The sequence below is a fragment of the Seriola lalandi genome, unplaced genomic scaffold (assembly GCF_002814215.2).
Source record: "Seriola lalandi dorsalis isolate HSWRI2012SDOR001 ecotype SW California unplaced genomic scaffold, Sedor1 jcf7180002054400, whole genome shotgun sequence".
Classification (NCBI taxonomy): domain Eukaryota; kingdom Metazoa; phylum Chordata; class Actinopteri; order Carangiformes; family Carangidae; genus Seriola; species Seriola lalandi.
Window position 1 is genome coordinate 2,546 of NW_019524953.1, and position 19,410 is coordinate 21,955.

Below are 19,410 nucleotides of genomic sequence, written 5' to 3' on the forward strand. Positions count from 1 at the left end.
CAGATTAATAATAACTGTCAAAACTGGGAGGAGGGACAGGACTCCACCTGGATATCTCACTGAGCCATGAGAGGGAGACAAAGAAGTAAATGACTCATCTAATGGGATAATCTGCAGCAAGGGTGTTTACAATCTGTCAGTGAGTCATCACAACCGCTCAACATCTTCACCAACCAAGAAGAGTAGAACAGGTAATGGCAGCAGGTGAGAGTGAGAGTGGACTCTGCCCACAGTAATCTGAAAAACTCCCTGCATCTGTTATTATAAAAGAGATTTGGCAGGAATGAAACTTATACAGGATGGAAAACCACTGGCTCAGAGAGGAAAGGGAAATAAGGTGGTTTAAAAATAAAAAAATAAAAACTTTGGTTTCTGAAGTTTGAAACCCCTCATCACCGTCTTTGTTAACTACTGGATTCAGAAAATCTTAATTTGTATGGACCTTAAGTGGCAACGTCAAGACATTCTCTGTGTTACCTGAACACTTAATTTATTTACAGACCTTGGCTGACTACATGTCATATATTGTTATTTTCTGGGCATATTGGTCCGACCTGCTGCTGACACAGTTTTTCTGTTGAGTGAGGGATCGCTAGCAACAATTTAAGGGCCTCGTTTTCAGTGTGACCCCCAGATAAAATGGTTGCGATAATCTGGATAAACCTGTGGTTTGTTTCCAACCTGTCTGAGAGAAATAATGGAAACAAGTCGTGATAAATCAGAACTGTCTTTTAAAGACAATCATAACTCCCCATGGAGCTTGTTGCTGTTTTCATTTAGGGTTGTATCCTTGAGGTCTGGCAAACATCATGAATGCATTTCCTTCCTCATAAAACTTTTGCAAAGACTGAAAAAAACATTTATTAAACTTGAAATTTATCCTCTGTTTATTACAAAGTGGTGTCATAACCCGTCTCCTAGGCCACAACAAATCTGGAAACAAAGGATCTGGGCGCGTGCACCCAACAAACTTTACGCACACGCGCCCCAAAGCCTAAAGCACAAACTCGCAACTACAACCAAGAACAAATCCACACAATATAGGTAAAATCAATACCCTTTACCTCGTAATTGTCACAATTGATCCAAACCAACAAACACCAAACCCCACAACTAGGTAGCCTACAAAATATAACCAGATACAAAAGTGATCCTTTGTAAGTCTGATCTAAACTGTTTTCTCTCCTGTGTTTATGACTAAAGGACATATTAAAAATCTTAATTACAGGATAATTTGTCTGTGATTGTCTGGATCTGTTGTTGTAATAGTCATTTCAGTTACAAGAGGCACTACCCCAGTTAATAGGACTGAAAGCATTCATGTTTTTTTCAGGTGATTTTTAATTTCTCCATACACTTTAAAGGTATAATGTGAAGATCATGTCACTTGCTCCACCTCCATATGGGGCAGAATTTCACCTCTTCCCCCATGTCCAGTTAATAACGTTGTTGTTTTCCCCATGTTCCTTATAATTTATTATTTATATGTGCACTTATAGTTGATAGTTAAAATTGTTGACAGCACTGAAACAAATTATGAGTACTTGTAGTACACACAGTATGTTTTTAATTACCTATAAAAAATATGAAGGTAACGGGATACTGCATGACACATGTGTGTCAGTCTACAGCAGCATGAGGAAGGGATGATGATGTCATCACAAAGGCAGAATCAGAGAATAAGGTTTATTGCCAGGTAGGTTTTTACTCACAAGATATTTGTCTTGATGTTTGGTGCAGTATCCAATAAACATATTAATAGGAAATAATAATAAAAAGATAAAATACTGCAACTGTCAAAAAAGATAAATATACATACATACACATATTAAAAAATAAAACTATGAAAAAAACTATGTACAAAAGTGTTGACAAAACTCTGACAATATCTGTCATGTGCAGGGATAATACCTCAAGGTGTTGATGTAATGTGGTTGTTGATTGATGAGGCCAGATGCAGAAGAAAAGGCAGGTGCTGGTCCATCATTGGTGAAGATTAGACTGGACTTCTGGTCCTGATACAGACAAACGTGATAGGATTATTAGTTTAGATCATACAAGTTCTTTATATTCAAACATGTTAGGTCTGTTGTGTGTGTATAATAAATAGTAAGGATAGATGTGAAAATGCTAAAATAAATACAGTATTAGGCAGCGGATCCTGAACCTGCTGGTTCATCTTGTAGTGTTACTCTGGGAAAGAAAAAACATGTTTTATTTGATTTCCACATTAGTGTTGGCTGGTAACTGAATAATAGCTGTAAGAGTTACATATGTGAAATACAAACTTATGATTCAGATTCTCAACCTGTATATCATGGACCTCTTAATCTATGAAATGACCTACGCTCTCACTAAAAGTCCCCAGAATTAAAAAATGATTGATGATGACATCTTGTCGAGTTTCATGATTTTGGTGTCAGTCAAATATTAAATACAGAAGTCAACATGATTTGTGCGACAGACCGTTTTTGTAAAGACTGAAAGTATATTTGACCAAATCTGATAAAATGGCACAAAATCAGACAAAGCTTTGGCACCGTTCTGCTCTCATGTACTTGCACATGATAAAGTCACAGTTAGTGTGCATCCCAAATCTCTGGTTCTTCAGCTGCTAAAAGCTCCACTATGTTCAGCAGCTGCTCTCTGACTGTCTGCTGTTTTTACAGATGTTCCTCTGAAAACAGCTGCTGCTCCCACACTGCATCAGTTCTGACCTCCTCACAACCTCCCAGTACGTTTAAGAAATGACTTTAAGATCCTACTGTCGACTTTTAAAGCCCGTCATGCTTTATATCTGACCTCTGAACAGCTTATGAACCATAGGTTCAGAGGTCTGTTAGATTAGGCAAAGCTTAAAACCAGAGGTGACAGTCTCACAGTTGGAGCCTGAAATTCACTGACCTCTTGTAGACCTCTTCTGAAAACAAACTTTTAAAGCTTTTCCTGATTGTACTTCATTTTAATTGATTGCATTAACTACTTTTGTTTGGTTTTATTGATTTTAACAATCACCCTCCTGCTGGTGACGCTGCCTTTGGTCTGTTTGCACTTATACAAGGACGTGTATTTCTGATTGCTTGTTTTAATTAAGACCTGCATGTTTTATTTTGCCTGGCAGGCTGCATCTTTAACTTCCACAGTGCTGACATTAAACACAGCAGACGTCAAGCAGAGCTGCAGCAAACATGTCTCAATAAAGAGGATTTTCAGAAGGTGAATCGGAGCAGGTGAGAGCTGAGGGTGATGTGAATAAATGTTCTGACTTTTTTCAAGGTGAACTTCAGGTGGTGGTGGTTTCCTACATTTGCCAACACTGTTTGTATTTCCACAACTCTTCAGAACAGACGAGTCATCAGTTGTGTATTGAGGTTGTAATGAACACTGCAGCCTGTTGGGGGCGATCAATGGTGGAGGAAATATTCACATCCTTTATTTCATGTTATTTGAAAGTCCTCTGCTACAAGTAAAAGCCCTGTCTCAAAATTCAGTTGTGAGTAATGTTTACCTCATGTATCAGGGGAAAAGCTGTCAAGTAAAATAGTCTAACACATGCAGAGGGCTGCACAAAAACTAGTAGCTAGCTTTAGTAAAATCACCTGTGCTAGAACCTAGCTACAATGTCCATGCTTAGCATTTCACCTGCCGGGTCTTATCTGTTATTTTGGAACATTTATCTTCTTCCTCCTCCAGTATTTTTTTTTTTTTCTTTCCAGCCATCTCAGCTCCACTTTTCTCCTTTCTCATTTTGCTGCTGTCTGTGCTCCCAGAGCAAAATCTTTTGTAATTAATTTAAAATGCTCCACGTCTCTAAAGGGGGACACGCTGTCGAAGGCTGACACCCAGTCTCATGTCATCACCTGAAACACCTGGCTGCTGCTGATCTTGCAGGTCATTTGCTCACATTTCTGTATAAGAATTATGAGTGAATAACCAGGTTAGTATGTTCCATAAAAACACCAGAATCTGATCCACATAAGACTCATAACCGGGGTATGGATGACATGTGCACAGGTGCGCCTTCAACTACAGGTGAATAAAACAACACAGATTTTTATGTGTCGTAGGACTTTGATTATTTTCATAAAGCTCATAAGAGAAGTGGATTTCATTCACATCCAACCGCTCCACATGGTTTAATCTATTAACCCACAAGTCAAGTTACACAAACTCAAGTGTGTTAAAGTTGTGTAGCTGGTGTTTCACATTTTTATATCTGTGACATTAACTAGTGATAGTGAAAACAGGATATTCTAAAGATTCACACCTGCACATAACAGGTGTAATTTCCCTTTACATACAGTAAACAGCCCTCATGTGTGTATCAGTCTGCTGCCTCCGGTGGAATAAAAAGCACATGACACACTCTGTGAGGTTTCTCCTTTATTATCTGTTCAGCAGAGAGGAAACAAACTGTGACTTTAAGGTTAAAGGAAAGAGAAAAGTTCATGTTTCTCATTGATTCATCATTCGACGAGAGCCCAGGTGACAGTTATCTGTAAAGAGGTTGTAGTTGGAGCCTCCAGCGCTCACAAAATCAGAAACTCTCTTTGTGCCCTCGAAATCTCTGGAGGCGACCGGCTGCAGAGAGACAACACAGGAGGAGGAGTTAAAACAGACTCCTTCACTTTGTCCTCCAGGATAGAGATCATGACATCATCACTCAATATCTCTGAAACATCAGCCGAGAGTTTATTTAAAACACTCGTACTTTGGCAATCAAAACTCAACTTTCCAGATTGACCTGTCTGATTTCTGATTTCTGGTTTGTGATTGGTCGCTTACCTCCCAGGCTCGGCTCATGTGTTGAGCATCAGTCACCACTGTCTGAGAGCTTCTTCCATATCCATCTCCTTTATGGACGAGCCACTTAGTGCCGTCTTCCAGCGTCACTCTGGGAAACAAAAAGCAGTTTGAGGTTGTAAAAGATGTTTTATTTTAATTTCCACATTATTCTCATTAGTGTTGGCTGGTAACTGAATAATAGCTGTAAGAGTCAGATATGTGAAATACAAAAATATGCATGAGGCAGATTCTGATGTATATCAACATCTCTAAATCTATGAAACGACCTAAACTCTTTATAAAATTTCTCAGAACTCAAAAATGATTGTTGATTTTTTTCTTTAAAGTGGAACAAACGAAATTAAATACAGAAAACAACATGACTGTGTCACAGGTTCGTGTCACATTGGTAAAAACTGAAAGTATATTTTACCAAAACTGATAAAAATGGCCCAAAATCACACAAAGCTTTGGCACTGTTCTGCTCTCTCTGACATTTTCTGCTCCACCTTTTCTTTTTTGGGTCTTTCATCAATTTCATTTGTGTTTTTGATTCATTATTGTAGCTTCTTTCTGTTTTCTTTCTCTCTCTCTTTTAGTGTTTGGTCTCCACCAGCTCCCGAGGGAAATATCTGGCTCTTTAGCTGCTAAAAGCTTCCCTGTGTCACCAGAGCAGCTCGGCGTGTGGACTCACCGAACTCCAGAGTGGCTGATTGGTCCCAACCAAGATGAAGTCCCCTCCAACGGCCTCTTCATCCTCTCAGCATGGTGCACTGGAGAGTTATAGAGCCTCGTCAGGGCCGAGCCCGACAAGTCGTAGTTGTGGTTGGGAGGAGAGCCGCCTGTCGGAGCCAAAGATGAGTCGCATTTATTTAATGAGAGAGTCACAGAAACAACATTATACCACTCTAAAGACAAAGAACAACTCAAAGGCCTCACCTCCACCGGACGAAGACTCCACAGTAAGAGCCAGCAGAGTCAGAGCCAGAGCAGAGAGCAGCATTTTGAATGAAGACATGTTGGATTATAGTCTGAAGGAAGTCTTTGTCTCCCAGTCACAACTCACTGAGACACACAGGTGAGGTTTTATACAGTCCTGATGCTCCTCCTCCTCCCGTGTGTGGACACAGTTCTTGTTAAAAATTTCCCAGTTAACATCATGTTTGTGACCTAGCAGACTGCATCTGTAGTTTCCACAATGCTGACAGTAAACACAGCAGGTTTCATCACAGCAGAGGTGACTGCAGCACAGATCAAATCCAGGAAGCAAACATGTCTCAATAAAGTGGATTTTAAATTGAATCATGGAGCAAAAAGAACAAAAAACAACGTGCTACCAAAGATTCAAAGAATTATATTTGTAGAGAGAAGTTGGGGTTGAAGCACTTTAGACTTCAGATCGTTTTGAAGGTGGTCACTGTATAGACCAATCAGCAGCCAGCGGTGGAAGAAGTATTCAGAGCCTTTCTTTAAGTAGCAACACTGTGTGAAAATGCATTGTGGGTATTTCGTTGTAGTTGCAGTTCCTTCCTCAGAAACCATGTTTTAAATGTTTGTGAATAATGTTCATCCTTTAAACCATTTTGTCCTTTTGAGTGTAATTCATTTAAAAGAACTTGACTATCTGTATCACAGCGGCTGTGTCAGCTTCCTGAACCAGATACAGGGTTTTCCTATGTCGACTTTTTCTCTTTTTTTTTTATATATAAATGATAAAAATATTACAAACATTATAAGACAAACATTTATGAATAAGGTATATTGTCACGTCTGAGCAGAACGATGCCTCAGGAATCTTTATGTGATCTGAGCCGACTCCGTGTGGGATCAATAAACTAATGTTTCAAATTTATAATAATGATAACGATAGTGATGATTGATTATTACAGGCTGTGGCTACATTCAGAAAACAGCATGGAGCAGGTCAGTGTGAATAAAGCAGGCGGAGGACAGAGTCATACGGTCGCCATGTGCTCCTCACAGAGGAGCCACACATTCAAAAGCTGAGTGAGAAAGACCCGGGGGTCCAGATGTGACCTCTTGTGATCTTAAACAGCTGGATCACCATGAGAGATCAGACTCAGACACGAGGACGATCGTGATCAGGACAAATCAGATTCAGCTCTTCTCAGAGTCTGAGCCAGATGTTGACATCAGGACATCAGGTATCAGTATTAGAAGCACCAGCCTGTTCACCTCTACAGTCCATCTCTGAGCAGTGAAATCCTGTATGAGGGTTTCCTTCACTCTAACTTGTTGTTCTCAGGCAATGAAACTGAAGCAGTTGTCATGGTTACGCTGCAACCTGAAGCAGGTCAAAGCTCATGTTTGAGTGGATTTCGTCATTTTAAAAATCCCAAAGCTGCTGAAATGTTGTTGTGCTGCAAGAGCAAACAGCAGCTGGAAATATCATCTCTGGTCACTGTGCGGGAACTTTCCGTTCACTCTGACCAGAGACACTGAAGGAGTTTCACAGTTCTGTTTTGATTTCTCTGACAAACCAAATTAAAAACCAGCAACAGCCTCGTGATGTTCTGTGAGATGAAGAACAGCAGAACCATCTGGCTCCTGTTCTCCTGCATGAAAAAAAGGGTAATATATTGTATAGATATGGACTTGTATTAATTTTCCTTTATAATAATAAATATGAAAAATAATTTGAGGCCAAAATCCTCTCAAAATAAGCAGTCACAGGTGCACGTCACAGATGCTATCTGATTGGCTCAACAGTGACGTGACTCCAGGCGTGCGGCGTCAGGGGGACAGGATGTTACGGTGGTCATCAGCACGTCTTGGTGAACGAAGGCATCGCGGCCGCCGAACAGACTGGAGCTGCTGGAACTGACGCCGCCGACGACCGGCAGGTAGGAATGATGGAGGATGGGCAGCTGCACGGAGAAACGGCGCCGCACGCTGAGAGAGATCAGACAGAGACAGTGACGAATAAATGTCGTCTCTATTTACACTTCTTCAGTTCAGCAGGAAACTATAAGAAATCCTGATGGATAATAATGTGTCATTGAGGCTTCATGATTCTGTGGGGCCTTAATATTTGAAAACAAGAAAACGAGGCCGTCAAATAATTTTCTTCTGATTAATTAATAAAATCTTTCACTTGTGAACGGAGTGAATTAGAGGAAGTGATAGTTGTTTTCATTTATTTTATTATCTAGAAAGAAGACTGCAAAAAAAACTAAGAAAACTGATAATAATCGTTTCATTTCCAGTCGCTGCCATTAAACCACTGAAGAAGAAGGAGAGGTCGTTCAAAGATCCAGTCAAAGCTCAGACATTTGTTTGTTTCATGTGTTAATGTGAGGAAGGCTCTGGCCTCCTCTTCATCGCTGCACAGCAGGTGCATGGATTTGTTTTGAACTCACAGTTCAGGAGAGTTGACGTCCTCTGGTCTTGATGGTTTCCTGTCGTCAGCACAGACCTGAGCTTCATGAGTCCAGCTCACAGGCCTGACCTCACCTGGTGGGACAAACACGCCGTTACGACAGGTGTTCTGAAGCGTCATGGCTTCATTCTAAAGGAAGAACTGTTGTTGTAATTCTAATGTGTTAACATCAGCTGATGAGGCTGTGAATCCCACCAGTAACGTTCTCTCTGAATCTAAACACCTGAGAACGTTTCAGATTAAGTCATTATGACACAGTGACAGTTGAATTTACATTTAGCTGTAGTTATTCCTTTAGTCCTGCTTTCAGTGTCTCTGTGATTTCAGGTTTTTTGTTACCGTTGTTTGTTCTCTTGTGAAGCATCTTGGACTCGGACATCTCAGAAAGTTGCATGGCGACAGTTTCTATTTCTGCGTCGAGCTGCAAAGAGGACGACAAACAGCACTGCAAGATTATTATCATTTTACTTAAGCTCCCTCCAGTGTAAAGGTCTCTGTCCATGTGTAGTGTGATTATAGATCAGGTCTAGGTTCTATATTAATACTGTGAAAGTATCAAAGCCTCAGTCCACAGAGAAATGCACACAGCCTGTATTCAGAAACTGAGCCTTAAAACCAGCCGTCAGGACTTCTGGAACTTTGTGATGTCACAACAAAGCAGTCACCAAGCCCCGCCCACCTGGACCCACCATCCAAACCTTGAAGGATTTGGTTTCTCTGAGTGTTTTTACCTGAAATCTGCTTTATTTTTATTGGATCAGTCAGAAAACAGTCAGCCAATCAGAAGAGAGGCTCAGAGCCTCCTCTCTTCTGATTGGCTCACCGACCTGTTGTTACTAGAGCTCCAGAGAGAAGCCTGAGAGAGGAGATGTAAAACTACACTGAGATGGTTTTTATTTCTTCTTATGGATCAACACTTCAAATAAAACACAGAAGAAGAAGAAAACATGGAGCTTGAAATAATGAAGGTTTCTACATCTTGTTCTCTGACAGCAACATCAGGATAACTATTTATGCACAAAACAAATTCATTTTTTCATTAAACATCTTGTTTCTGTGTCCTGACCTGTGCAGTCCGCCTCCTCAGCTGCTGGTTTAACCTGCTCAGTTGGTTTTCATCTTCCTCCTCTGCAGCATCACCCTGCAGCTCGCCGCCGTTCACCCACAAGTGCGACACCTACAAATTCAAAACACGTCTCTGACTTCACTGTCTGCTGTCTGTGTGTTCTCACTCTTCAAAACCAAAGTAAGAAAGAAACAATGAAGCAGCTGAGACACCGACCGTCGGTCCGAACAGGAAGCTCAGGACGAAGATGTTACAGCAGAGGATGAGGACGCTGCTCACGCAGAACTGAACAGGAGGATTGTGGGATGTCAGCAGTGATCCTGTCACTCCTGACGCACTGAACACCGTCACAGCGAACACACTCAGAGTCAGGTGACGACCCACCTGGACAGACCTGATGCTCCAGGCCAGGAAACATCCAAGACCCTGAAGAAGAAACAAAGGCTTTGACAACAAGTTGCTCCTCCGTTTTTTAACCATCCAGCAGTTCAGTTTTCCTGTGTGTGACGTTTAACGTATCAGGGTTCCTACACCATTTTAAAAATCTAAATCAATCCTTTAAGACCTCAACAAATGAAAATTAAGGTCGAACAATGTTGAAATTATTTCTTTTACTCTGATTTTTGTTTTTGTTCTATAAACAATGTTTTAAAACGGAGGCAGAGTGGAAAATTCAGTCCATGCTCGTCATGAAAGTTCAACAGCACATAGTAGACACAAATAGAAACCCAGCAATAAAAGCTAAACATTTTCTAAATCCTCCTACAGAATATCATATTAATCTTTTGATAATCAATAACATGCTTTTAGCGCAGACCTTTTAGCCCTTATCACTATGCACAATGACTTTTTATTTCCTGACTGAAAATGATCTAATCATCACCTATGGACCTGTAGACTGTAGTTTTATGCCAAACTATCAGGTTAGCGCCCCCTAGCGTGTCGGCATGACCCCATCTCAAAAGTAAACAGCCTAATTATTTATTTTTATTGATTATTATTGGCTTGGTTTTTTTCTACCAGTCTTCAACACACTATCAGCAAATGTAATACTTACACCAAATTTACGGTAAATATAAGACCTTTTAAGACCTTATTTTCCTTTACTTTTTTTTTTAGACTTTTCAATGACAAGCAGGAACTGTGTGTTGTGTGAGCTCTGACCAGCAGGGGCCCTTTGTATCCGTAGACCGCAGTGAGCCACAGCTCCATGTTGGCGCAGCTGCAGAGCTCAGAGTACGGCCGGACGACCACGTCCAGACCAGAAGAGTCACTCTGGAAAAAATGACAAGTGTTTGTTCCTGAAGCAGCTGCCTGTGAAAACTCCACAACATCCTCCTTCATCAAAGTTTGTCTGTTAGAAAACTCCAACGCTCTGCTGCTGGAACCAACTGAGATCATGTTGTAGTCTCTCCACATTCAGACCACATTTCGCATCAGCACTTATTACTTTCTCTTTCCTCATACAAGGATGAACATGTTCCACGTATTTTTGAAGCTTTGTTCAATCTGAGAAAACAGTTCCTGGTCATCGTTACCTCGGAGCGATGCTGCAGCACCACCCGTCTGAGGGGGTCCAGGATTTGCCAGGTGGTTAAAACAAACACATCCAGCAGGAGCAGACAGAGCACGACACGACCCGCTCGCTGCCGACGCCTCTGCTGCTGGAAACAAAGAGGACAACAGGAATGCTTGACGACAGCTGAAATCAGTCAGACACAACCTAAAGAAACGTCTGGTTGTGTTTCCACAGCTTCGCCTAAAGAAGTTCAGACCGTAAACTCAGACTCTGGTCGTTTGATTTACCTGATGTTTGATCCTGCAGAGTGAATAGACCCTCCATGTTCTGGTGAGCAGCACAGTGAAGCCCACAGTGTGTCCCACTGACAGAGTCCACAGACGAACCTGCACCGACAAATAAACCCAACATGAAAGTCGAGAGTGAAACACCTGCGGCAGGTAGAGCCGCCATCTGTACAATTATTATGATTATAGTATCACAGCTGTATCCCTCCGCCACCGGCCAAAGATCAGGAAACAGGGTCACAGTCTCTCCTTCCTGAAGCACTGAGTAATGACCAGAGGTGTGATGACGTCCAGTTAAACTGTGTCATAGTTAGTGAATGAATTTGTGAACTCCCAATGACCTTGACCTTTGACCTTTGAGTTTTCACATTAAAGACAGAAGAGGACATTAAGACTGAAACAGAATAACACATGAACACAATCAAACACAAAATCATATGACATTGGAGCTGTAAAGTTGAAATATTTTCATACAACTATCTGAATTAGTCGTTCATTGAGTCTTTGTTGTGTTTCTTATAAATTCACTCTGCCTCCACATCACAGTAAGAACTCCCTCATAATAAGTGTCTGTAGTGACTCTTGAACTACAAATCTATGTAGAAAGTATAAACAGCCTCTCTGACATTAATACATGGAGGATTCATCCTTAATTAATGTGTCAGAGCAGGGAGAGAGTATTCTTTAGGTTTTCATCACTGGATTTTGGAGGGAAACATCTACTGCACAGTCTGTCTGCTGCCAGAACCTCAGTCAGTGAAGTGGCAGCTCAGGTACCTTTATAATGATCCCCCCATGACCCTTCAAAGACCAGCAGGTGCCTGTCTCTGGGGGAACCTGGGCAGATGTGGCGGGAACACAGACAGTTGTGGTGACAGTGTCGAGGTCCCCCTTGAACTCTGTCACCACTGTCCCATAACAAATACACACAGACATGGCAGGTACAGTTTCACAGTTTCAAGATCCCCTAAAACCTCCATGTTCCTTCATCTGACCCACAAATCTAATATCTGTGGATCTACAATCCACTTCAATAGATACGGGTCAGACATTCACAGCACCTACAAAAGTATAAAATATAAAAATATTTTAAACATTTTCATGTATTTTGGGTCACTTTAGGAAAAGTCTTCAACTTTCAGGCTAAAAGACATTTATGGGATTTTTACTGCTGTTAAATGTCAGAACGGGTCAAATTTGACCTGAACAGTTTGTAAGAGTTAAATGTATTCTCTCTGATACATAAAACATGTCAACTTTTCTATAATGTAAATGTCTTGGACAATTTCCAGCCTCTGCTCCTGATGTGGAGCGTTTACATTCAGACAGTTTCTGAGAACAGCTTTCAGAGATCTCCTCTCATCACAGAACCTTTAATGTTCCCAAGATCTAATCAGTCCATCCTTAAATCCAAGTGAGTGTTTGCGTCAGATGTCATGAAATTCCCTCTGGGCATTCCTGATATACTGCATTCACAAGAACGTGACGTCCAAGTGACCTTGACCTTTTGACCCCCAAAATCGAATCAGTTCCACGGAAAACGTCACGAGGTCAAAGACGTGACGGCGAATTCATCAGGACTGAGGAAAAGAATCCGACTGAAGTGACGCTGAGCTTTTTTTCAAACTAACTTTATTTATAACACGTGGAGGATAAATCCCACCTACTCCTCTCTTTACAACACCAAACAAATATTGAAATAAGACGGTATGAAAGAAAAATACAGATTGAGAAAGTTGAGCCATTAAAATAATAATCAAATTGAAATAAGCAACGAGTAAGAGGCCATGAGACATGAGTAGGATATATAGAAGATGAATTGCTACGATGATAATGAAGATGATATATGCTTGTTCTTCATCATGACAGAGAATGAATCTATATTTATGGATCGGGGCTTCAGTCCATCAAACAGTTTTTGTTTCTACATTTATGTGGCTCTGCTGTGGTTTTAAATGCTGCTGCAGCAAGGAATTGTGGGACGGCATGTCTCCTTTCCTTTGGTAAAGGAAGCTCCAATGTTTCCTAAAGGAGATGAGAGAGGAAGCAGTGAAGCTCCTTTCCTCATGAAGCTGCTCAGAGACTAAAGATCATTTCTCTCAGTCTGAACCTTCAGAACAAAAAAAGGCGTTCCCGCCTCATCCATGTCTCCATGTGCGCTCAGTGTGGTTTTGTATTACGTTGTTTTTCCATTAATATCTATTTTTAAAAACTCACGGAGCAGAGCGTCTCAAAGGTCCAGTCGGACACCGAGGACCCGTCCAGACCGGAGACCAGCACCCAGGAGGAGGAGAGCAGGACGCCCAGCAGGAGTAGCTGGTCCTGGGGTCCTGCACTGGATCTCAGCAGCCTGCAGACAGACAGAGACAGAGACACAGGAGCAGCTGAGTGAGCGCCGTGGTCCACACACCACACAGGTTAGAGTCCAGGCCATGTACCGGTGTTTGCGGTGGATGCCGATGAAGCAGAGGACGATCAGAGTGATGATGATGATCACGGCTGCAGCTGATGAAACGGCGCTGTACACGAGGAGGTTCACACCGCGGCGCTGCAGACGCACCAGGGTCCGGTCTCTGGCTGGTCCTGGACCTGCAGAACCACAGCGACAACAATCATCTGAACCTGATCAATATGTCTGATCAAGGGCGGCGATTATTGATTCTTCTCATTGTTTTTTTAACAACTGATGTTTTTCATTGAGTTGGTCTCAAATGGGAGAAAATTTTAAAAAAAGTCCAACAGCTTAAAACTCACAATAAACAGGAAGTCATTACTCTGGCGAAGCAGGTTCGAATTTCAAATTAAAGTCACAAGATGATGCTTCCAGTTCTGGTTTGTGGATCATTTCAAAATAAAACGTCAAGTGTGCCTTTAGTTTCTGACCTTTGAACTTCAGCAGGTGGTTCAGCAGTCGGAGCTGCTGAGTGGACGTACTGAACTCACCCACCAACACACCACTGCTGCCTGAGGACACACACACACACACACACACACACACACACACACACACACACACACACACACACAGTACTGTACGTGTGCTGAATAACATGAGTATCTGAACATGAACAGAGCAGCTCCATGTGTCACGTCACCTTGAAACTGGATCAGCTCGATCGCCGTCATTCTCTCTCCGTTCCGAAAAAAAACTGGTCCCTGAAAAAGACATGTGACTTCATGACATCATTAATATACAGGTAAGAACATACAGGTAACCTACTGGCGGAGGGGAAGTGGAGGCAGCTGACTGAATGCGTGAACATGTTTCAGGTGCGATCTTCTCACCGTGACTCCTTCCAGCTGCGTGCTCCTCACGGCGTCCAGCAGCATCTTCTGCACCTCCTCCTCACTGACCGTCACATTCCTGCGGACGCTGTATTTCTCTCTGTGCTTCACGGCCTCCGTCACCTGACTCAGAGCCTTAGCGGCGACCCAGACGGTGTCATAGGCGAAGGCGTGGAGGGGGCTGAAGTGGGAGCCCTCCTGGATCAGCTGTCTGAGGTAGGAGTCCCGGTAGTCCTGAGGAGTCTGCAGGACAAGGTGTTAGAACAGGAGACTATGAAAGGGCTTTGCTGCAGGTGGAGACAGACCTGACAGAGTCCATGAAATCTGGAACTTCACACGAATCAAAACAATAATTTGAGTGAAACCAACGAGCAGAGACTCGGCTCGTCTGTCACTGTAGTACAGATGATGTTTTCTGACCCGTCCAGAGACGCCCGCTGTGTTAGCGTTCCTCAGCTGTCTGACCTGCAGCCGGATGGATCCGTCTGCTGCCTGATGGAGGTTGTTGTCCGAGCAGCCGGACACCCGCCGCCCCAGCCTCCACCCAGCTGTTCCTCCATCAACAACCATCCACTGGTACCCGGCTCCAAACACGTTCAGTCTGTGCGCCTGAGGAGGAAACACATCATGGCAGCTGCAGTGCTGACAGTTACTACAACAATCTGATGCTTGATTATCCAAACTTGAAAGTAATTGAAAAGGTTCTGACAACACACTGAGACATAGTGTTCAAACCCACACAACTTTATTTATACCTCTCACAGAGATCTAAAAGTTTCCAAATAAATATATTAGACTGCATTTTGGAGAAAAATGTATGAAATAATATTAAATACATCTAGAATATATTTCTATTTGATGTAAAGCTCCATGTTTCTTCTTCTTCTGTGTTTTATTTGAAGTGTTGATCCATCAGAAGATATAAAAACCATCTCAGTGTAGTTTTACATCTCCTCTCTCAGGCTTCTCTCTGGAGCTCTAGTAACAACAGGTCAGTGAGCCAATCAGAAGAGAGGAGGCTCTGAGTCTCTCTTCTGATTGGCCGACTGTTTTCTGAATGATCAATAAAAATATATCCGATTTCAGGTAAAAACACTGAGAGAAACCAAATCCTGCAAGGTTTGGATGGTGGGTCCAGGTGGGCAGGGCTTGGTGACTGCTTTGTTGTGACATCACAAAGTTCCAGAAGTCCTGACGGCTGGTTTTAAGGCTCAGTTTCTGAATACAGGCTGTGTGCATTTCTCTGTGGACTGAGGCTTTGATACTTTCACAGTATTAATATAGAACCTAGACCTGATCTATAATCACACTACACATGGACAGAGACCTTTACACTGGAGGGAGCTTTAAAATACATTTATTATTTCTGCATTATCATCTTTTTTATTCCACACATTTTTCTTCTTTGTCAAAACCCTGTGCCTACATTACCCACAATGCAACAGTTGGGTGGGAGATTGGGGTGAGCATACAGCTCCCTCTGGAGACACTAAAGGTGGAACAGTTTCATCTCACTCTGTAGCCGGAGCCACTGCACACAAGTGCTGGGTGGATGGATACACTGCTATTCGTCAAGAAATAGTTCCAGCTTAAAACTCCCCCTGAAACCACAAACTGTATTATTCACACCTCTTTTTATATGACGATTAAACAAACAAGGTTCGGTGAGTTTTTATAGATGTTGGTGTTTTTGAATTTCCACATCTCACTGATTCTCTCATTTTTCAGGTCACATGATCTGGACTTTAATAAGACGTCATCATGAACTCACACAGCAGAAAACGTCAGCGGCAGAATCTTCCTCAAACTGTCCGATGACGATCCGAACGTCACGATCCTGCAGCGAAAACAGAGGCAGATATTTAATCCCCAAATCAATCATTTTATTATTGATTAGTCATTAACTTGGACAAATGTAAACAGACATTTATCATTTAGAGTCAATTAAAGGTCTCTGTCCTGCTGTCGTTCTGCCGTGTTCATGGAGATCTACTGTAATCTACTGAAATCTACTGGATTCTGCTTCAGCACCTTCAGCGTCTTCAGGCTGCTGCAGACGTCGTCAGAGAGACTCTCTGTGGAAACCACCTGAACCTCAGCCTTCAGCAGCTGTCTGAGCAGATCCTTCCTCATCTGGAGACAGAGAAACACACACACACACACACACACACACACACACACACACACACACACACACACACACACTTTCTTAGAGCCGTGGTCATGGAGCCGTTAAAACGTGGTCAGAAGAAAAGTCAGGAGGTCAACGATGATCACCTGTGACAGTCTGGGTGTTTCCTGTGTGATGATGCCGACTCTGGTCCACTTGTGGCGCTGCAGCAGTTTCACCGTGGCCTGGTTCAGAGCTCGGTCTGATGGCACGGTGCTGAACAGATTCCCGTACCACTTCCTGTTGGACAGGCTGGGCGACGTGGCTGCAAAAGACACCTGCGACACCAGAGGACACGTCATGGTGTCAGCACAGGTAACTACTGTAAATTCTGCGGCTCGGCTGTGAACCAGAACCAAGAGGAGAGAGACGGTCACTCCAGTAACTTCCTGTTAAATTTACAACTAATTTAAGCTCCTCCTCCTTACATACAAACCGAGGTCATCTCCTGCTTTACTGAAGGTTGGTATTGAAGGCTGTGGAACACACCACCTACAGAAATCAGATATATATATATATATATATATATATACACACATACACACACCTATAGATATTAGATATAGATACCTACAGATATCATATATATATATATATATCAGATATCTATACATCTACAGATATCAGGTAAAGATACCTATGGATATCAGAGGCAGCTCACTAAGTATTTTCAAAGCTCTGAAATGTTGCACTTCCACATTTCTGCTGCTCATCACTTCTTTTAAATATCTTCCTATTTAATTAATTATTATTTTATTTATTATTTTATCTCATTTGAATGTTTTTAATTTCAGATTAATACTTTAAACATGTTTTAATGTTCATTTTTTGTCTTTTTTTTTCATGTGAAGCTCTTTGTGTTGCATTTCTTGTATGAAAGGTGCTATACAAATTAATTTATTATTATTATTAGTTACTGCTGTTTAACTACTGACACCTTTAATATAACATTTTTCAGTGGCCTGTGGAGTTTTCTTATAAACAAAGGTTTCTTCTTCCTCTCTGTTTGCACACTGCTGCGTCTCGTTACCTGCTGCCACCTGTAGATCAGAGGCTGAAGTTTGTGAGCATCAGACCAATCAGAGACCTGCTCATAAAAACGTTTTCTCATGGCAACACTGACGCTGAGAACCTCAGGACACTTTTAACTCTGTGTCATAGAAAAGGTCACAGCATCACATCTTGTCCCCAAGGTCACATTGAATGGAAACCGTCAGTGGACCGGATCCGGATCCGTACCTGCACCAGGTTGAGAGCCGGCAGAGAGCGAGCGATGAGCGCCGTCACAGATGGACACACCCCTCCGAGCAATAGCATGTATTTTGGCCCCGCCCACATGGCGTCAAACAGAGCTTTGAGTGATTTAGCAGGATCACACTGCAGAGCGTGAAGAAAACACAACTTTAGCAGAGAGAAACATGAATCCAGATGTTTACAGCTGGAGGAGGATCAATGTCACAGAGACCAACTGAGTCTGTAGATTCATATCTTCCAGCTGATACTGATGCATCACAGTCAGTATGTCTCTACAATATCTGCTGCTGCTGATGACCTCACAAAACCTGAGTGTTCACAAACTGATTAATGGACGGAGAGAAAAAATAAAACATTTTTGGAATATGACTTTTTCTGGTCCCTGTTTTTATTTTGAAATACCCAACAGTTTTACTTCCTCATACCTGTGTGACTGAGAGGACAAAACACCTGAAGGCTCACAATGTCAGTACTTTATCAGATGCCAGAAAAACCCCAGAGGAGCAGCCAATCAGAGACCAACCTGAGAGTCTAGCAGCTGGAGCTGGAGCTCGTAGTTCCCCAGTGGAGGTGGCTGCTTCTTCAGGTCCTGTAGAGCCAGTCTGACAGCCGGACCAACGCCGGCCGTCAGGTTCTCCCTCATCGGCATCAACCACAGCACAGGCAGCGGGTGGCGGACCTGAGCCAGCACCGGGCCGACCGTCAGCCAGCAGACCAGCAGCAGCAGCCTGAACACCTCCGCCCGTCCACACCGCTCCATTCTCTGCTACGACCACAGACACTGTGAGGCTCCGCTCTGATCCTACTGCAGGAAACTAATCCTCTTGTGCTGTAAGCAGCTGACAGCCTGAGGAGATAAAAGGATCAAAATCCACACAAGATGCCACCAGGATCTTCAGCACAGGCCGCTCCCTAGGACTCCCTCGGAGGAGGATCTACCGGGACAGGACCCCTCTTACTGCCACAACCTGAACCCATCACAGAGGGATTTAAAGGAGGGAACTCACCTCCGCTCAAGTCTGCTTGTTTAATCAATTAGTTGACTGACAGGAAATGATTAAGACTTCAATAATCATCCGAGTCAATATTTGATGTTTGGTAGATTCAGCTTTTCACACCCTCACATTTTACTACATTAAATATTCTGATGGTTTTATACAGTTTGTTGGATAAAAAAAGTCTGTCTGAACCTGTGAAGGTCGTTTTTCACTCTTTTCTAGTGTTTTATTGAACCAACTGTGAATCTATTTTTTGAGAAATTTGGAGCCATTGGCAAACAAATAGAGAACTAAAATAATCATTAGCTGCATCCCAGAAATTCACAGTAATTAAATGATAAGATTATTAGAGACGGAAATGTTTGATAAAACGACAGGCATCTTCATCACACTGCAGACAACTAAAAGTGTGTAAGCGTAAAACATTAAGATTTGTCCTGAGGGAGGCGCCAGTCGAAAGATTATGTCGATGCCTAAATCAAAGGGTTACGTCCTGTATTGTGGCCATTTAAGGACATGCAAGACTCAGACCCGGCTCTGGTCGGGCGGAGATGGACTCCGATGGACTCCGTCAGACTCTGGTGTTCACAGGTTCTCAGCCTGGACACAGACTGTGAGCAGACGGGTTTTTGTATCACTGCAGAAA

General features: G+C 42.5%; 2 protein-coding genes and 2 long non-coding RNA genes across 4 annotated transcripts; 2 read left to right on the forward strand and 2 right to left on the reverse strand.

Annotated features, from left to right (window-relative positions):
• Window positions 1-4,370: 4,370 nt before the first annotated feature.
• Window positions 4,371-5,885, reverse strand: LOC147818911 (uncharacterized). Its single transcript, XM_087174944.1, has 4 exons — window positions 5,725-5,885; window positions 5,480-5,627; window positions 4,786-4,894; window positions 4,371-4,581 (listed from the first exon to the last, which is right to left on the reverse strand). Exons 1-4 carry the CDS (start codon window positions 5,801-5,803, stop codon window positions 4,456-4,458), a joined length of 462 nt encoding a protein of 153 aa, XP_087031070.1. The 5' UTR covers window positions 5,804-5,885; the 3' UTR covers window positions 4,371-4,455.
• A 1,351-nt stretch (window positions 5,886-7,236) lies between these two features.
• LOC147818912 (uncharacterized) lies at window positions 7,237-16,309 on the forward strand. The gene is made up of 3 exons (XR_015437471.1): window positions 7,237-7,377; window positions 7,516-7,649; window positions 16,071-16,309. It is a non-coding gene; the product is annotated as an uncharacterized LOC147818912 (long non-coding RNA).
• On the reverse strand, window positions 7,371-19,282 carry LOC111657442 (gamma-aminobutyric acid type B receptor subunit 2-like). The gene is made up of 19 exons (XM_087174945.1): window positions 18,290-19,282; window positions 17,752-17,889; window positions 16,620-16,790; window positions 16,374-16,475; window positions 16,114-16,179; window positions 14,763-14,951; window positions 14,343-14,585; window positions 14,153-14,213; window positions 13,941-14,021; window positions 13,496-13,646; window positions 13,275-13,407; window positions 11,058-11,156; window positions 10,790-10,912; window positions 10,416-10,526; window positions 9,468-9,677; window positions 9,252-9,362; window positions 8,525-8,606; window positions 8,166-8,259; window positions 7,371-7,698 (listed from the first exon to the last, which is right to left on the reverse strand). The coding sequence occupies exons 1-19, from the start codon at window positions 18,524-18,526 to the stop codon at window positions 7,509-7,511; spliced, it is 2,592 nt and encodes an 863-aa protein (XP_087031071.1). The 5' UTR covers window positions 18,527-19,282; the 3' UTR covers window positions 7,371-7,508.
• On the forward strand, window positions 16,690-18,135 carry LOC147818913 (uncharacterized). Its single transcript, XR_015437472.1, has 2 exons — window positions 16,690-16,827; window positions 17,706-18,135. It is a non-coding gene; the product is annotated as an uncharacterized LOC147818913 (long non-coding RNA).
• Window positions 19,283-19,410: the final 128 nt, after the last annotated feature.